At 42.3% G+C, this 20,084-nt stretch overlaps 1 protein-coding gene across 1 annotated transcript in view; it reads left to right on the plus strand.

The window, feature by feature from the left end:
• usp32 (ubiquitin specific peptidase 32) overlaps positions 1–20,084 on the plus strand; it is a 151,568-nt gene that overhangs the window by 94,117 nt on the left and 37,367 nt on the right. The window contains exons 6-14 of the mRNA XM_063016647.1: positions 7,015–7,146; positions 7,399–7,506; positions 9,478–9,593; positions 11,399–11,461; positions 11,555–11,638; positions 13,116–13,177; positions 17,493–17,595; positions 17,677–17,851; positions 19,148–19,326. Coding sequence (XP_062872717.1) covers positions 7,015–7,146; positions 7,399–7,506; positions 9,478–9,593; positions 11,399–11,461; positions 11,555–11,638; positions 13,116–13,177; positions 17,493–17,595; positions 17,677–17,851; positions 19,148–19,326 — 1,022 coding nt within the window. The remainder of the gene's footprint in view (positions 1–7,014; positions 7,147–7,398; positions 7,507–9,477; positions 9,594–11,398; positions 11,462–11,554; positions 11,639–13,115; positions 13,178–17,492; positions 17,596–17,676; positions 17,852–19,147; positions 19,327–20,084) is intronic.

A 20,084-nucleotide genomic window follows, 5' to 3' on the forward strand; every position in this document is an offset into this window, starting at 1 on the left:
TGCAGAACCACCACACAAAAGCTCTTGAGTCCATGAGAACAAATCACGCAATAATACAAGAACTGCTTAAACAGGACAAAGAACTATACAGCCGAGGATTTTCCATTGTCTACTGCTGGATTCCAAGTCATTGTGGTATAGAGGGAAATGAAAAAGCAGACAGCTTGGCAAAGGAAGCAAGAAACAAAGATATTGCTCGGAGAAACATCCCAAAGACTGATGCTTACCCAGAGATCAAAAACTACTGCAAAATAAAATGGCAAGAAGACTGGTCCACCAATCCTCAAAACAAACTGTATGAAATAACTCCAAACCTCAATATTAAACACAATCGAGATTTCTTAAATAGGCACGACCAGACAGTTATTACCAGGTCCCGAATCGGCCATACTGCCTTTACCCTCCGACACCTGCTGGTTGGCGAGCGGGCACCAACCTGTCAATTCTGTGGTACACCCCAAACAATCAAACATATTTTATTAGAATGTCCTACAGTTTCAGCCATCAGAGGCCATTTTTACAGGGTTGAGAACATAAAAGAACTGTTCGAGAAGATTTCTCCATCTAAAATTCTTAACTTTTTAGAAAGTCTAAATTTTAAACAAATGATCTGAGCATATTTTTTACTATTATTTTTTACTATTTATTTTCACGTTTTACTAAATTCTAATAGTAAGATCTAACAAATGCCTATGCCATAAAATAGCCAATGTGTTGCTAATATGGCAATAAACCCAAACAAACAAACAAACCACCACATAAGTTAAGCCAGTTAAATGCAGATACATGTGGAGCTTTTGGACTGGATTTAATGGTTATTTCACACAGATGTTTTTTCGTGTCGTGGAACTTTGCTGATGTTTTATCGCTCAAGCTGAGCGCTGAGCAAATCGGCTATTTGAGCCGAGGGTCGCGGTGAGCGAGAAGCGCAAAACGCTTCTGATTGTTGTTTGTGTAGGCGCCCAGCCTGCCGGTAGCAGAGCTTAGATTCGAACCGATAAGTTCGAGATGTCAGCTCTGGTGTGCTAACGTGTTTTACCGCTGCATCACCTGAGCGCCCACATTAAGGCTACTTTATTTATTTACGTTTTTTTTTTTCTCCCCATTTTCCTCCCGATTTAGCGCACTTAATTTGTCCTCCGCTGCTGAGAGATACCAGATTGCATCCGTGGAGAGCACGTCGCTGTACACGCCTCTTCTGACACGTGTACAACCCTCCTCTTCTCACCCCTGCATTCTGCACATAAGGGTCCACACACAGCACACGAAGACCCACCCACCCTACACATAGTCCGGCCCCCACCCTGCAGATACGGTGGCCAATTAGTATCTGCTGCAGGCACTGCCAATTATTCCCGCCAGATGGCGCCCAGCCGAACGGAGGAGTTCAGAAACTCGTGATGTGCCTGATGTGCTAGCGGAATTTCCCGCTGCGCCACCTGAGCGCCCACATTAAGGCTACTTTGACATGACAAGTGTTTTGTACTTTGTTCACCACTCAGGCTGGGTGCATCTTACCACTAACTTGAGCGTTTATGCCTTTCACATGATTCGCGACAAAACTGCTTTCTGCTGGCTGTGTTTACATGCAGTTGTATATGAAATTCAAGATTCAAGATTTACTTTATTGTCATTTTACTGTACATCAAAGTGTACAGAAAAAATGAAATTACGTGCATTGGTTCACATTAAAAACACGAGGTTTAAAAAATAAAATGTATATAAAATAGTAATGAAGAAAAATATGTAGGATTAAAAAGGTACATCAAAAGTTAAATAATAATAATAATATTACTGACATTACGAAAATTGCACATTGTAGTTAGGTATTGCACATTACGAAAAATTGCACATAGTAATTAAGTATTGAAATGTATTTTAGTTTGTACCAGAACACTCTGGCGTTGTCATCATTTGGAGACATGAGATGAATACAGCGGCTCTTTATTGTTTCATTAATCTAAGGGGGAATCAAATCTTATTAAGGAGCTACAAACCCACAACAAAAGGATTCCAGAATGAGAAAGCTTGCTATCTAAAATTCAATCCCGGTCTCCACATTTCACACCTCACTAGTCACCATGGTTCTAATTTAAAGTGGAATTAAACAGTTCAGGTTTTTGTGAAACAGTGGGAATCAGTTTCTCTCCAGCATGTCTGTACTTCGTTTCTGTCTACATCATATAAACAGTTTGTATCATTAGCGACAAACAGAGAAAGGTGAATAAAATTAAACTTGAAATTGAAGTGCAGCCACAAGCAGTAAAAACCGAGCAGTAAAGCAGGAGATCTGCTATCTGCATGATGCTTAAGGTGGTGCAGTAATGAAAAAAACAGCCAGCATAAAACATAAAAATGTAAATGCAGCATGGTGTTTCAGCGAGTGAGTGGGTAATTATGAGATGCCCACCGATGGGTAGGCATCCGCTGCAAATTGCTCAGGATAAAGTTGTTAGTAAAAATAAAGAACTTGCATCACTCCTAGGCTTTTTATGCATAATAATGATAAATACAAGCCGCTCAGAGTTGGGAGTTGGGGTTTCGAATACATCGTATCGACTGGGCTGGGCGGCAGCATGAACAACGATTGGCTGTTGTTCAGGGTTAGAGGGTAAGAAAGTCGGATCATAGGTCCTCATAACTGGTGCGACTGCGGCCCCTGCTGGCTGAGGAATAATGCTGATGGGGGTGTGGCCCTCCATACACAGTGCCCGTCAAGTGTATGAACTCGACTCGTTCAGGTAAAAAATGCAGTCCGTACTGACTGTACATGCCAGAGGGGGGGCGCATGTCAGTTGAGAGGCGTCCTCAGTCAGCGGTGAAGGGTCGAATCAGTATTGAGGACGCATTCTTGGTAATTGGACACGACTAGATTGGGGGGGGGGGGAATTGGGGGGGAAAAATATATTAATTAATTTAAAAATAATGATAAATACATGGACCTGCACATGGAAACGGTTGGAAAGCTCCTAAAATGTGGCGTGTATAAAAGTCACTTCATTTAATGTCACTGAATTGAATTTAATGATTGATTTAAAGTCATGGCATTTAATGTTTTATTTTTTACTATTTTTTTTAAGCCTTTTCACGGGCGGCACGGTGGCTTGGTGGGTAGCACTGTCGCCTCACAGCAAGAACGTCCTGGGTTCGATCCTTAAGTGGGCCGGTCCGGGTCCTTTCTGTGTGGAGTTTGCATGTTCCCCCCGTGTCTGTGTGGGTTTCCTCCGGGAGCTCCGGTTTCCTCCCACAGTCCAAAGACATGCAAGTGAGGTGAATTGTAGATACAAAATTGTCCATGACTGTGTTTGACATTAAACTTGTGAACTGATGAATCTTGTGTAATGAGTAACTACTGGTTCTGTCATGAATGCAACCAAAAGTGTGTAAAACATGACATTAAAATCCTAATAAATAAATAAAGCCTTTTCACCATGGTAGCTCAGGAATAAGAGCTGTAAAAGTTGCATAGATGATTTTTCAGTAAAATTCCAAGATCAAAGCAATATTTCTATAATTTTCTTTTAAATCTATAAGTGTTGCTTAAGGACAATGAAGTGTGTCTGTGCATGGGATTTTGGGGATGTGTCTGTAGGAATTTGAGTCCACTGGAAAGGTGTGTCAGTTCATCCTAAAGTTGTTGGGTGGAGTTGAGGTCAGGGCTTTGTGCTGATTGCTGGAGTTCTATACATTGTATGGCCCCCGGGCCACGTCCGACCCAGATGTAAATAAATACAATGTACATCATACATGCAGTACAATAGCTTTGTTTGTATTTTGAAGGGACCGCTATTTTTCAATTTACGTTCTTGCATGTGTGCGAGCGACTGAGTGTATGCGTACGTGCAGGCGTGTATAGGTGTGTGTGTCTCCATAACTGTAGTCACTGCTGACATTGACGACTAACTTTGCTCAATCCAAGTGACGTTTCTAATAAGTTGTGTACATCATTTTATTTTATTCCAACTGTCAGGTCTTTTTTTTATGCATTTTCTCCTGATTTTTAGCGTGTCCAATTTTTACCCAATTGCCTTTAGCTTCCTCTCTACTGGTGCTGACCCCCGCCCCTGGTTGAGGAGAACGAGACTGACACACGCCCCCTCCGAAACGTGTGCAGTAGCCGACTGCATTTTTTCACCTGCACGAGTCCAGTTCATATGCGATCAGCCTTGTGCACGGAGAGCCACACCCTGATCAGCATTATTCCTCCATTCTGTGCAGACGCCATCAATCAGCCAGCAGAGGTCGTAATTGCACCAGTTATGAGCTTATCCGGCTTCCCATCTTGTATGAACGACAGTCAATCGTTGTTCATGTGGCCGCCCAGCCGGATCGCAGAGCTGAGATTCGATACGATGTATTCGAAATCCCAGCTCAGGTGTGCTAGCATGTTTTACCATTGTGGGCCAGGTCTTTCTATTGCAGTAACACACCAAAGAACACAGAAACACCAGTTCATTACCCTCACTGACACCAGTACTTGACCCCCAGCCAATTAGAAGAAGAAAGCCTTTATTTGTCATATACTGTACACGTGCACAGTACGATGGAATTCTTTTTCCGTGTATCCCAGCTCGTTTGGAAGCTTAGGGTCAGAGTGCAGGGTCAGTCATTGTACAACCTCCCTGGAGCAGACAGGTTTGAGAGCCTTGCTCAAGTGCCCAACATTGGCTGCATTGCAGAGCCTGTATTTAAACCAACAGTCCTCCAACTGGAAGCCTAAAGCTCTACCCACTAGGCTACTACTGTCCCAGTTATGTCTGTATGTAGACCCCTGACTGGCCGATAGTGCTGCTGGCTATTTGAGCAATAGTGAGCTAGTGTAAATTATCACTGCACCACCTGAGTGCACTTTATATTTAATGATAATATTAAAACCATTTGACTGTATAAGTCAGGATTGGAATGGGACCGGTGGCATGGATAACACAATCCTATTAGTCTAAGAAGAAGATTATGCAGATGACCGAGGAGTCATTTTTAGGAGCTCTTATCCTACCCCAGTACTCTATAAAGTCTTGGCTCTTAGTCATGCCGGGCCAGTCCTGTTTTCATCCCAGCGTGAGGATAAAACTATATATATGTATGTATATATATATATATATTAGGGCTGTCAAACGATTAAAATTTTTAATCGCGATTAATCTCAGAATTTCATATAGTTAATCGCGATTAATCGCATTTAAAAAAATCTGTGTAAATGTTATAGAAAACAAGGATTTTTAAGTGAAATGTTACAATTAAAATGGTGTTTTTCATTTTATGCTAAATGTACTAATGTTAAAAAACTGCTGGGACAAGAGAAAACTGTAAGGGAGTTTTATTCACTCACATACTAGGCAGTAATACTATCCAATGGTTTGATGGACGTTTCTACACGAAGTGAGTGTGTTTTGACCCTTTGGGGCTTCCATAGCTCATGAACTAACGTGCTTGACTCAGCTGTCCGGTATTCTTTACCGTAACAGAATAAGTTAATAAAGTGTTGTGCTCCCGACAACTTGTGAATATAGCGTGTATTTATTTCTTTATTATGCAAGTGCAGATGCTACGACGCTCTTTTACATTTTGTTAACAAACCGCAAATGAAAAACGGTGGCAAGTCCGACATTAAAACGTTTGTTCTACCAGTCAAGTCTCAACATGAACTAGAATTTGCGTTAATGGCACTATTTATCTTAATCGCGTTAAATTGAGATTGCGTTAATGCGTTATTATCGCGTTAACTTCGACAGCCCTAATATATATATACACTGCCTGGCCAAAAAAAAGGTCACACCCTCTAATATTTAATTGGACCGCCTTTAGCTTTGATTACGACACGCATTCGGTGTGGCATCGTTTCCACAAGCTTCTGCAATGTCACAACATTTATTTCTGTCCAGTGTTGCATTAATTTTTCCCCAAGATCTTGTATTGATGATGGGAGATTTGGACCACTGCACAAAGTCTTCTCCAGCACATCCTAAAGATTCTCAATGGGGTTCAGGTCTGGACTCTGTGGTGGCCAATCCATGTGTGAAAATGATGTCTCATGCTCCCTGAACCACTCTTTCACAATCTGAGCCCAATGAGTCCTGGCATTGTCATCTTGTAATATGCCCGTGCCCGAGTCAGCTGACCTCATTCTTGGGGCACATAACGTTGCTGAACCTAGACCTGACCGATTGCAGCAACCCCAGATCATAGCACTGCCCCACAGGCTTGTACGGTAGGCACTAGGCATGATGGGTGCATCACTTCAGCCGCCTCTCTTCTTACCCTGATGCGCCCATCACTCTGGGACAGGGCAAATCTGGACTCATCAGACCACATGACCTTCTTCCATTGCTCCAGAGTCCAATCTTTATGCTCCCTAGCAAACTGAAGCCGTTTTTGCCGGTTAGCCTCACTGACAAGTGGTTTTCTTAAGGCTACACAGCTGTTTAGTCCCAATCCCTTGAGTTCCCTTCGCATTGTGCATGTGGAAATGCTCTTACTTTCGCTATTAAACATCCCTGAGTTCTACTGTAGTTTTTCTACCATTTGATTTCACCAAACGTTTAAGTAATCGCCGATGAATGTGATTTTGTTGTTGTGTGTGTTTAAATGCCCGCTCTGATTTCTCCTGCTTCAGGATTGGCTGCCAGGTCCTAGAGGGGAGGGGCCTTTTTGTTAAAGCAGGAGGAGTGAAGTGAAGAGTGAATAGGAGAAGGTGGCGGAAAGTCTTATGTAGCCTTACATCTACTGCCTCTTAGTGAGACCGCTATGGTCTAAGTCTTTACTGATTGGTAACTGCCTTTAGTTGACGCAGGTCAGCGGGGTTACTTACTGTATGTTAACCAGCTGTGGTTTTTATCCATCAACTCGTTTGTAAATATTTCTTGTGTGTGCAAATAAAACAATAGCCCTGGAAACTTGGACGTTTGAGCTTCTGTCATTCTTGCAAGCCTTTAACCCTTGGCTCAACTTACCTCACCTCTTTACAGTGACATTTTACAAATCATTAAACAAATCTGGGGTTTTTTCTCTTCGCAGTAGAAGAATCGGATATTATCGACTTGGAAAAGCGCTACTGGCTTCTAAAAGCTCAATCAAGGACCGGCCGCTTTGACTTGGAAACCTTCGCCCCTCTAGTCTCACCTCCTATTCATGCTCCACTAAGTGAAGGTAATGGAATATTTATGAAGGTTGGTTTTGACAGTACTCTATAAGCTGTTTTTTTAGGCACATTTAGCATCTAACGTACACCCAGTATACGTCCACCTTCTACTGCTTTTCTTAAAAGCTCTTACAGTATAACAGTATTAATACAGTTCATGCTTTATTGATGATGATATTTTTTAGAAGGGCATATTGAGCTGTTTGTAGCTGTAATACCTGTAGAACACTTCAATTACTTTAATTTTCTCTCGTCTGCAGGCTTATTTCACGCCTTCGATGAGAACCGAGACAATCACATTGACTTCAAGGAGATTTCATGTGGGCTCTCAGCGTGCTGCCGAGGTCCTGTGGCAGAAAGGCAGAAATGTAAGCTGTGCCATTGCTTTCCAGATTAATGTTAAAGCATTAAAGCAACCATGATGAGCTGTTTTCCACTTGTTCTTGTTACGACTGGTTGGTCTTTTCCTCTTTCTAGAAGCTATCCGTGCTTTTTAATTTGCTTTAATTAATCAGGTGTTCAAAGCTCATGTAGCATAATGGTAAGGGCAAATTGTAAGGGCAAATTGTTAGCACATACTAACCAACAAGGGTGGCATAGTGGCTCAGTGGGTAGCACTGTCGCCCCACAGCAAGAAGGTCGTGGGTTCGATTCCCAGGTTGAACTTTGTCAAAAATTGTCCATGACTGTGTTTGACATTAAAAACACTACCTCAGACATCCCAAGTCTTCCGGAAGTTCCGGGAGTCTCCCGCATATACACAGCGGCTCCCTGATGCCCGCAAGTCAGATAAAATGTCCCGGAATCTAGAACGAGCGGCCAAGAGCGACACACACACACACACACACACACACGCAGGTGAGACAGACTTTTTTCCCCGATCGCGTATTAAATCCGTTATCTGATATACAATCTAGCGCACTGTGTAGGGAACATAAATCAATTGTCTAATATACTGTCTAGTGCACTATGTAGGGAACATGAATCTATGATCAAATATACAATCTAGTGCACTATGTAGGGAGCATTAATGAATGATGTAATACACTATCTAGTGCACTATGTAGGGAACATAATTAATTATGTAATACACTATCTAGTGCACTATGTAAGGAACACAAATCATCATCTAGTTATACTTTCTAGTGCACTATGTAGTGAACATAAATGCATTATCTAATACACTATCTAGTGCACTATGTAGGGAACATAAATCCGAGATCTGATGTACAGTCTAGTGCACTGTGTAGGGAACATAAACCAATTGTCTAATACACTATCTAGTGCACTACGTACAAAAACATAAATTCATATCTAAAATACTATCTAGTGCACTATGTAGGGAACATAAATCCATTATCTGATATACAATTTAGTGCACTATGTAGGGAACCTAAATCCGTTAACTAATACGCTAACTAAAGCATTATGTAAGAAACATGAGTCTATTATTTAGTACACTATGTAGTGCACTAAGTAAGGAACATAAATTATTTTCTAATATACAATTTAGTGCACTATGTATGTAACATAAATCTATTATCTTTCACACTATGTACAGTAGTACACATTAATGTGTTTGTGACGCGAACAGTTAGCTTAGTAGCTCAGTTAGCAGCAGTTCTGTTATCACCCTTATCCTTTGGTGTGTGCGAGAGGTTTTTTAGCTTTTTTTTTTTTGGGGGGGGGGTTGGTGTCCGGGTCCGGGAGTACCTCCCTCAAATGAGTTTTTGCAACTTGGGATGTCCACTACCTGTTTTGTCATGAATGTAACCAAAGTGTACAACATGACGTTAAAACACCTATAAATAAATAAGATACTCACAGAGTGCCCAAAGTACCAAGAACAGAGTAAACTAGCAATACCACACACAATGGATGGAATATTCAACCAAATCAAAGCAGAAACTCTTATCAAGTTTCTAAAAAACACAAAACTGATACATATTTAGAACCATCATCGTAGTCAAAACCTGAAACATTAATAAATAATGTTTTGCATAAGTGTGTAGTATTACTATTATTATTATTATTATTATTATTAGATTATATGCACAGAGGCTGAAAGAAGGCCCTGCAAAGAATCATAATACTGCGTGAGCTGCCTTGTTGCTTAAGAATTCAGGCAGTCTTCTTCTCGGGAGCGCACAGGATGATGTAAAAATCTTGTCTATATAGAGAGCTCACTAGCACCCACATCGTCTCCCAGCTAAAGCGAGTTTCTAGCCACTGAGAACCTCTTATAACAGAATGAAAAGGAACATAATAAAGCACCTAATCTTGCAATATGAATATGACTCTAAGGTGGTAATTTTCTTACCTTGTTTTTCCCATTGCAGTTTGTTTTAAGGTGTTTGACACAGATCGGGACGGGATTCTGTCACGAGATGAGGTGCACAACATGGTGGTGGCGTTGCTGGAAGTGTGGAAGGACAACCGCACCGACACTCTGCCTGTAAGCTCTGAGCGTCAATCAGATTTAGATATTCAGATATTTACAGGAAGGACCCGGATCGCTCCACCTGGGAATCGTACCCAGGTCCTTCTTGCTGTGAGGCGACAGTGCTACCCACTGAGCCACCGTGATGCCCCGACAATATTAAATAAGCCAAATAAATTAAATAATTTAAATAAATGTAAATAAAGCCAAGTAAACACAAAGCACAAATAATGTACGGTGGCTAGGTGGGTAGCACTGTCGCCTCACAGCAAGATGGTCCTGGGTTTGATCCCCAGGTGGGGCGGTCTGGGTCCTTTCTGTGTGGAGTTTGCATGTTCTCCCCATGTCTGCGTGGGTTTCCTCCAGGAGCTCCAGTTTCCTCCTACAGTCCAAAAACATGTAGTTAGATTAATTGGAGACACTGAATTGCCCTTTAGGTGAATGGGTGTGTGTATGTGTGTGTCTTCCCTGCAATGGACTGGCGCCCCATCCAGGGTGTTACTGTGTGCCTTGCGACCATTGAAAAGCTGGGATAGGCTCCAGCACCACACACACCCCCACCCCCCGCGACCCTGATTGGATAAGCGGTTAAGAAAGTGAGTGAGTGAGAAAGAGAGGCGGCACGGTGGCTCAGTGAGTAGCACCGTCGCCTCACAGCAGTCCTTTCTGTGTGGAGTTTGCATGTTCTTCCCGTGTCTGCGTGGGTTTCCTCCGGGAGCTTCGGCTTCCTCCCACAGTCCAAAGACACGCAAGTGAGGTAAATTAGAGATTCAAAATTGCCCATGACTGTGATTGACATTAAACCTGAACTGATGATTCTTGTGTAACCAGTAACTACCTGTCCTGTCATGAACGTAAACAAAGTGTAAAACATGACGTTAAAATCCTAATAAATAAAATTAATATTCAAAAAGAGCACAAAGCACACGGTTTGGCTGTAGTTGTGCTAGTTAAAAAATTCCAGTTTTGTAACAGCACCAGATGAACTGCTATTTCTTTTGCTTTGAAGCTGAAGAACATTATTAAATCATTTGTATAACAGACCATCTGTAGATCACTGCGTATGTACGCGACCCACTGCGCTTCCAGTCAGACTCTAAACAAGATCATCTTCATATGTTTTCTCTAATTAGCTTAGTGACTCAGAGTTTATCCAGTTGTGTTGGTTTGGTTTGGTTGGTTGTGAAATGCCTTGTAAATGTTACAAAGAACACATTCTTTGTGCTTTGTGTTTATTTGACTTGATTAAAATGTATTTAAATAATTCAATTTATTTGGCTTATTTATTATTGTTGGGGTGGCACGGTGACTTGGTCGATTTTCCTCCCAATTTTCCTCCCAATCTAGTCGTATCCAAGTACCCAATTGCACTATGCTTTCTCTCTACTGATGCTGATCACCACTCCTGAGTGAGGAGAGCGAGACTGACACATGCCCCCTCTGACACGTGCGCAGTAGCCGACTGCATCTTTTCATCCGCATGAGGCGAGTTCATACGTGGACTAGCTTAGTGTACGGAGAGCCACATCCTGATCAACGCGGAATTATCCCTTGACTGTGCAGGCGTCATCAACCACTCTTATTGCATCAGTTATGAGGTCCCGGCTCCGGCTCCCACTCATGAACGACAATCGTTGTTAATGTAGGCGTCCAGCCTGCCCGTGTTTTACCACTGCGCCACCTGGGCGGCCTTGAACTGATTAATCTTGTTTAACAGGGAACTACTTGTCCTGTCATGAATGTAACCAAAGTGTGTAAAACATGACATTAAAATCCTAATACAATAAATATTTTATATTGTCTGGCTTTTGGTTCAACAGGAATTGGATTCCAGCTCTTCTGATATTGTTGAAGATATCCTCAAGCTACACGACACAACAAAAGTACTTAAGTTTTTATATTTTTTATCAATGCAAACATCTGTACAATCTGTACATGTTTTGTACATCTGAGCCGTGTCTACTTCTTTTATACAGCAGGGACAGTTAACACTGGAGGACTATCAGATATGGAGTGTGAAGAGCGCCCTCGCCGGCGAGTTCCTCAACCTCCTCTTTCAGGTATTTACATTTTTGCTGACCTGTATTTAATGTTTCAACTAAGTAACCTCATTGTTTTTGTATGTAAAGGCTTATTCCAAATTTAATGGCTGCAACATGTTCCAAAAAGAACAAGGATCAGGGACATGTGATTTATCACTTCTTTTAAAATGTCTAACAGTGTCCTGTAATCAATCAGAACGTTGTCATATACATTGCACCACACTTTTTTTAATGGAAAACAGACCTGGACTGCAGGCGGGCCAGTCTAGTACCTGCACTCTCCTACTACAAAGCCATGCTGTCGTAACACATGCAGAATGCAGCATGGCATTGTCTTTCTTAAACAAACAGGTACATACATGTTGTACCCCTTGTTATTAATGGTGCCTTTACAGGTGTGTAAGTTATCCATCTTTTTGGCACCAACACACCTCCATACTATGACCGACCCTAGCGTTTGTACTATGTGTATGTAGCAGTCTTGATGGATCTTTTCCTCTTTGGCTGAGGAAACAAGATGTTTGTTATTTCCAAATATAATTTAAAAGGTACATTCATCAGACCACACCAGACTTTCCATCAGTCCTTCTCAGATCGAACGCAAAAAACCCTTTGACTTCTTCGCACACTTAAATGTATTGTGTATTTGATTTTAAATGGACGTACGAGGGATCTTCAAAAGTTTCTGCACTGTTATATTTTGGTTAGAAACAGTGAGGGTGGGAGGAGCAGTAATTGGTCGTGTCTGAGAGACTGAGAAAGAGCTTATAGTCCGGATTTATCGGCATACGATTTCCACCTTTTTGGACGCTCAAAGAAGCTTTAAGGGGAAGAAGATTTTCACGTGATGATGATGTGAAAGCAGCGGTGCACCAATGGCTACACGCTCAACCAAAAACATTTTTCTGCATGCTGGGAAAAATGCATCAGTAGGTGACTAGAAAATTGATGTCATTTGTTTTTGAATTCATAATAAATAGAGTTTAAAAAAGTGTGGAAACTTTTTGAAAAACCCCTGTAATTGCCTGCATCCACAGAATTGGTTGGGAGTTTTCCAAACTCGAGAAGTTACCCGAGTTGTGTTTTTAGCTGCTTTACACTTCAACATCTTGACTAAGCGATTGCTAACTGAATTGCCGTAGGATTGCTAGGACCGCCTCATAGTGCAGATTAATCAGTAAACGTGAGACACTTGAACGTTTCATGAATTAAATATGTTAAATCACTAAACATAAACATTATATTTCGAATTTTACAGCAAATTGCATATTACACGGGTCCGTGCTGCGATTTTCACAGCCGTGAATTTGGTAGGGCCTTATAGTTATAGCGTGTGGAGAGCCGCTCCCCATGTGACACTGTTTGTTTTATTTGTGTTTTTCTGGAATTGACACTTATAATGTATAATCTGAAATGTATAAAAGCAGAGACTCGTGACTTTGTGGTTTTTATTCTGTCTAATTTTAAGCGTGTGCTGTGTTGTCTTTCTCATTAGGTGTGCCACATAGTTCTGGGCTTGCGACCCTCTACGCCCGATGAGGAAGGCCAGATTATCAGGCAGGTCCAGTTCTTTGAGATGCCGTGCTTTGTTTATATTTCCACTGCTGACCTTAATGTTGATCTGTTTAACTTGTGTCGACATTTGATGCTTGATTGTATACACTGAAGAGCCAGAAAAACTGGTACACCAGACTTATACATGGTAGGTCCCCCACATATTCTGTACATAATGAACTTTCTGCAGAACGGACCACAATTCTCTTGTATTCCAAGGTGTAGGATTTCTGTGTTCCATAGCGCATCACATGGCATCCCAGGTGTGTTTGATAACATTAAGATCGGGTGATTTAGGTGGGAATGGCAAAACCCCAAACTCAGATGAGTGTTCCTCTAACCATAATTAGAATTTGGCGTGAATTAGACTTGTGTGGCGGCGCATTGCCCTGTTGGAAGAGGCCACACCCATCAGAATGAATGCAGGACATGAACGGGTGTTACTCGTCAGAAAGGAGGCACACATATACACTATATTGCCAAAAGTATTCACTCACCCATCCAAATCATTGAATTCAGGTGTTCCGATCACTTCCATGGCTACAGGTGTATAAAACCAAGCATCTAGGCATGCAGACTGCTTCTACAAACATTTGTGAAAGAATGGGTCGCTCCCAGGAGCTCAGTGAATTCCAGCGTGGTACCGTGATAGGATGCCACCTGTGCAACAAGTCTAGTCGTGAAATTTCCTCGCTACTAAATATTACACAGTCGACTGTCAGTGGTATTATAACATAGTGGAAGCGATTGGGAACGACAGCAACTCAACAACGAAGTGTTAGGCCACGTAAAATGACAGAGCGGGTCAGCGGATACTGAGTCACCAGAGGTCGTCGACTTTCTGCAGAGTCAATCGCAACAGACCTCCAAACTTTTTTTATTATTTTTTTTGTATTTTTTTTGTATTAATTATCTATTTTTTCCCCCACTTTGTCCCCCCTTTTGTACCTTTATTCCCATTATAATCGTGTCCAATTACCCCGAATGCGTCCTCTATACTGATTCGACCCTTTTTTGCCGCTGACTGAGGACGCCACTCATACAGCCTGCATTTTTCACCTGCACGAGCCGAGTTCATACACCGAGAGACACCGCGCACGGAGGGTCATACCCCCCTCAATGTTATTCCTCAGCCCTGTGCAGGCGCCGTCAGTCAACCAGCAGGGGCCGCAGTCGCACCAGTTATGAGGACCTACGCTCCGACTCTACCTCTAAGCCCCTGAACAACAGCCAAACATTGTTCATACTGCCGCCCAACCCAGTCGGAAAGGCAGAGCCGAGTTTCGATACGATGCATCTAGAAACCCAACTCTGGTGAGCTAGCGTACTTTACCGCTGCGCCACCTGACAGACCTCCAAACTTCATGTGGCCTTCAGATTAGGTCAAGAACAGTGTGTAGAGAGCTTCATGGAATGGGTTTCCATGGCCGAGCAGCTGCATCCAAGCCTTACATCACCAAGCACAATGCAAAGTGGTGTAAAGCACGCCGCCACTGGACTCTAGAGCAGTGGAGATGTGTTTTCTGGAGTGAAAAATCACGCTTCTCCGTCTGGCAATCCGATAGACGAGTTTGGGTTTGGTGGTTGCCAGGAGAACGCTACTTGTCTGACTGCATTGTGCCGAGTGTAAAGTTTGGTGGAGTGTTTCAGGAGTTGGGCTCGGCCCCTTAGTTCCAGTGAACGGAACTCTTAATGCTTCAGCGTACCAAGAGATTTAGGACAATTTCATGCTCCCAACTTTGTGGGAACAGTTTGGGCATGACCCCTTCCTGTTCCAACATGACTGCACACCAGTGCACAAAACAAGGTCCATAAAGACACGAATGAGCGAGTTTGGTGTGGAAGAACTTGACTGGCCTGAACAGAGTCCTGACCTCAACCCGATAGAACACCTTTGGGATGAATTAGAGCGGAGACTGGGAGCCAGGCCTTCTCGTCCAACATCAGTGTCTGACCTCACAAACGCGCTTCTGGAAGAATGGTCAAAAATTCCCATAAACACACTCCTAAACCTTGTGGCAAGCCTTCCCAGAAGAGTTGAAGCTGTTATAGCTGTAAAGGGTGGGCCGACATCATATTAAACCCTGTGGATTAAGAATGGGACGTCACTCAAGTTCATATGTGTGTGAAGGCAATATAGTGTACATAGCAGTCACCTGTCAGAGACGTTTGTAGAAGTACCAGGGGTCTGGCACTTCACTATATATAGTAATAATATTTATATCACAGTCATGATAATACTCATTTCTGAGTGGCTAATAGACCTGAATTACTTCCTTATAATAGGACACCTTTTAAAATAGATTAGATTGTATTGTTTTTGGGCTATGCAGCATGATGGTAAAATTAAACACCCTGTGCTGTACTGAGTTTAGTCCCAGATTTAGTAAAAACTTAGGCACATCCTCAAAATGAGTCTGTCTTTATGCACTACTGTATGCCAGGCATAAGTTGAATGCAGCTTCTGGTAGATTCTGACTTGATCATAGTCATTTCCGATTCCTGGAGACCATATGGATAGCATTTCTCCATCAGGCCATCCTCATCCTCTTTTACCTTTTTATGCATTGAACTGGCTCTTTTCATAACATGTCCAAAACAGTAGTGTCTCAGTTTGATTATCTGGGCTTAATGTGAGATGTTGCTCAGTGGTTAAGGTACTGGACTAGTAAGAACTAGAAGTTTGCGAGTTCAAGCCCCACCAGTGCCAAGTTTTCACTGTTGGGCCTCTCAGCAAGGCCCTCAACTCTCAGTTGCTCAAACCGTATGATGCTTGCACATTCATGTTGTCATCATGTCGTTCTGAAATGTGACACTTTTGAAGTAGATCCGATTGAATTGCTTTAGCGCTATGAGCTTAACTTTGTTTATAACATCTGTTAAATTAACAGAATTTGTGAATGTCACATCACCCAAGTTTATATTGCGAGGCTCTTTACAGCCACACTGTAAATGATACTATCATTAGGTAAAATAACGCAGTGCAAATTTATTTATGTATAGATTTATTTATGGATTTTTGGGAAGATTATTAAGGACGCCAAAACAAATTAAATAGGTTCCTAAATGCAAGAATATCTGTATATGTGCAGTGTGGGTATTATACAATGGTACTGTAATAGCTGGTGCAGATGTTGGAACACTGACAGAAATAAGTAACTTAGATTAGTATAGATTTTGTCCAGACATCCATGATACTATTGTTAGCTTTGTATTGAGCGTAGGTGGCCGGGGTTCAAATCTCAGTGGGTCTATCAGACAGTGACTAGTGTTTTATGGGCAGGGGTGTGTGTGTGTGTGTGTAAACAGACTGCATAGCCACTGGGAAGTGTACGCTTGTCAGTGCGCTCTTATACCCTTTTTCCACCGACTCGAAACGTGTTTAACGTGTTTCCACCCAAAAAAAGAGGTTCCAAACAGCGAACTAGTGTTCGCAGCTGATATCACAGAATACTCAGTTTTTCAGTGCAAATCGTGACATCATCTGTGGGCGTGTCAAGTTGTAGAAATACGCTGCACTTCTATCTATTAAAGTTCACCTGATTGAATTTTGAGCCAGTTTGCCGCTGGTATTTTCAAAGCGCCTCAAGTGGGACGAACTGTTTGATATGACACAGTAAAAGTGACCCAGACAGTATGAAAAATGCTTGGGCAGTGCAGAGCACTTATAACCAATAATCACTGAGAGAAATTTAGTGTTCCTATGTTGTACTTAGTACTTGAGCTTTATCGACTCTCCTGAGAAAGCTGATGCTCAGCACCCCGAGCTGCATAACCACCACACATGAAGTAAATACAGCTAAACAAAGATACGTGAATGCACTAAAGAGTTGGTCCACCATGGACACGGTATTTAAAAACTCCAGCAGTGCTGCTGTGTCTGATCCACTCATACCAGCACAACACACACTAACACACCACCACCATGTCAGTGCAGTGCTGAGAATGACCCACCACCTAAATAATACAGTACCTGCTCTGTGGTGGTCCTGTGGGGGTCCTGACCATTGAGGAACAGGGTGAAAGGGAGCTAACAAAGCATGCAGAGAAACAGCTGGACTACAGTCAGTAATTGTAGAACTACAAAGTGCTTCCAAATGGTAAGTGAAGCTGATAAAATGGACAGTGAGTGTAGAAATGAGGAGGTGGTTTTAATGTTATGGCTGATTGGTGTATGTGTAATATAATTTCCTAAAACTTTAAGATGTAGTTATTTAGTTATCAGTTCTGACATGTTACATTTTATGTTCCTTATATTGTTACTGGCGTTATTCATTTATTCATTATTATTCAATTTCTTTTTTGTGTGTGTGTGCAGGGGGTGGCTGGAGAGAGAAAGCAGGCATGGACTGCAGCCCAGCCAGAACTGGTTCCTCATCTCGATGCAGTGGTGGAGGTTATGGAAAGACTACGTCAAATATGTGAGTCATTAAGACAGGATTACCGGACGACAGGTACTCGTTACATTATTTGTAAAAATATTGTCTGTGTTTTTAAAAAAGAAGTCCATTGTGGTGGACCAGCCGGTCATTCAGGGTAACGGCAGGAGGACTCCACTGTCGTCCATATCTGCTGAACCTGCCCTGGCTAGAGGTACAACAGTGGCTCGATCAGTCAGCTCTCCAGGAGAAAAATCCCCAAATACTACCTGGGAGGCCTCCGCAGGAACCCGGAACAGTAAGTGGATGTTTCTTATTTGTTCTCATGCCAAAGTGACACTTCTTTAGCCAGCAGACTGGTGAGCTGCCTCAAACCTCACTCTGTTCACTAAAGAGTGTGCTAAAATAGAATAGAATCTCATTAATATTTATTCATATTTAATATCATGACTTTAGCCAGGCCACTACAAAAACATTGACACTTACATGGTGGTGGTGTGTTAGTGTGTGTTGTGCTGGTATGAGTGGATAAGACACAGCAGCGCTGCTGGAGTTTTTAAACACCTCACTGTCACTGCTGGGCTGAGAATAGTCCACCAACCAAAAATATATCCAGCCAACAGTGCCCCATGGGCAGCGTCCTGTGACCACTGATGAAGGTCCAGAAGATGCAGCAATAGATGAGCGTCTAGAGATCGTCTCTGACTTTACATCTACAAGGTGGACCAACTAGGTAGGATTGTCTAATAGAGTGAACAGTGAGTGGACACGGTATTTAAAAACTCCAGCAGCGCTGCTGTGTCTGATCTCATACCAGCAAAACACACACTAACACACCACCACCATGTCATTGGTGTTTTGCCATTTTATTTTATTTATTTTATTTATTTTATTTTATTTACTTTCTTTCTCTCACAATATAGCATAGCCAATTAGTCTTCTGCTGCTGGGGACCCCAGTCACATCCGAGGAGGGTATATTTGCCAGACACCTGCTCCCTCTAACGCCTTTTTATTCAACTGTACTTTGCTGGATTCTCGCGTGTGGCCAGTCTTGCGCATGGAGAGTCACGCACCGATTTCTGCGTTCTTCCACTTCTGTACAGGTGCCTCTGGCTACTAACCAGGGTCCTTACATAGCGTCGAAGACTCCACCCACTTTTTAGTCCAGTGTTTTCCCATACAGCAGACTGGTGCCTGCTAGGGGACGCCCAGCTGACCGGTAGCAGAGCTGAGATTCAGACTTGGAGAGTGCAGAATCCCAGCACTGGTGCTCTATCGGGCGCCCACAAAGACAAATATAGTTTCTTCTGATCCATTCACAGGTGGACTCGCTGTTCATGTTTTTGAACGCACCCTTGTTCATTTGTATTTTTAAGCACAAAGCCAGGCGTTATTTATGTACATTTCATGTAAGAAAGCGTGTTTAATAACAAGCATAGACGTTGTTAAATACTCGTTTCCCACTTGCTCTAATTAATGACAAACACAAATTGTTCATAGCAGCTATTAACATGGCAGCTATTCATTATAAATGAAACATTCTATAATCATCTGTGAAGTCTCTGCACTCATGTTTGATATTCATTTCTCAGGTCAGATGCCACATGTGAGCTCCTCCGCTACAGACATCTGCTTTGCTCGCCAGCACAACGCTTTGGATCACAATAACCAGTGTTTCCCTTCCGCCAACGGCCACCTGCCCAACCAACTGGCTACACAGCGGCCCGGCGCCATCGACAACCAGTCACTGGTCACCACTGAGCCCATGAAGGTGAGATTGTTTAAGTGTTGTATATATAGTACTTGATTTATAAAATTAGTCGAGTAGCTTCAAAGCTTTAAATAACAGTAATAAAATCGCATTATTCCTTATAATACACAAACTCAATACTTATTATAATTTAATTATTACAAGATAAGATGTTGTTACATGGTTCGAAGTGACCATTTAAAAGTACATTTTGGGCTTTATCCTGGTCCCCCCCCCTTATTTCTCACCTTTAGATATAGCCAATCATGCCCGTGTAGACGCCTGGCTGGGCTGTAGCATAGGTAATAGGATTTCATCATAGACGGTTGTGCCACCCGAACTTCTTATAGAGAAATTGAGTGTGTTAATATTTGAACTGAATCAGAATCAAATGGTTCCATTTGTAAACCCAAATGCACACTGAACAGCAAGAGGTCAGAGCTAAATTGCTAAATACATCTAAATTGATTCTTTTGTATGTAACTTAAAAAGTAAACAATATACTGAAACATTTTGAGCAAAAAATGCATGTTTTATGGACGCTCAGGTGGCACGGTGGTAAAAACAAGCTAGCACATCAGAGCTGACGTCTGGAACTCGTAAGAGCAAATCTCAGCCCTGCTGCCTACACAGACCTACAAAGATTGGCTCTTCAGTCAGGTTGGATGCTGGAGGGGATTCCTCTGCTGGCTAGTCGATGGTACTTGCACAAAGATGGGTGATTATGGGGATTAGTGCGTGACTCTCCATGCATGAGACTGAGCCCCATCTGAACTTGT

The sequence above is a fragment of the Trichomycterus rosablanca genome, chromosome 20 (genome assembly GCF_030014385.1).
Source record: "Trichomycterus rosablanca isolate fTriRos1 chromosome 20, fTriRos1.hap1, whole genome shotgun sequence".
NCBI classification, from domain to species: domain Eukaryota; kingdom Metazoa; phylum Chordata; class Actinopteri; order Siluriformes; family Trichomycteridae; genus Trichomycterus; species Trichomycterus rosablanca.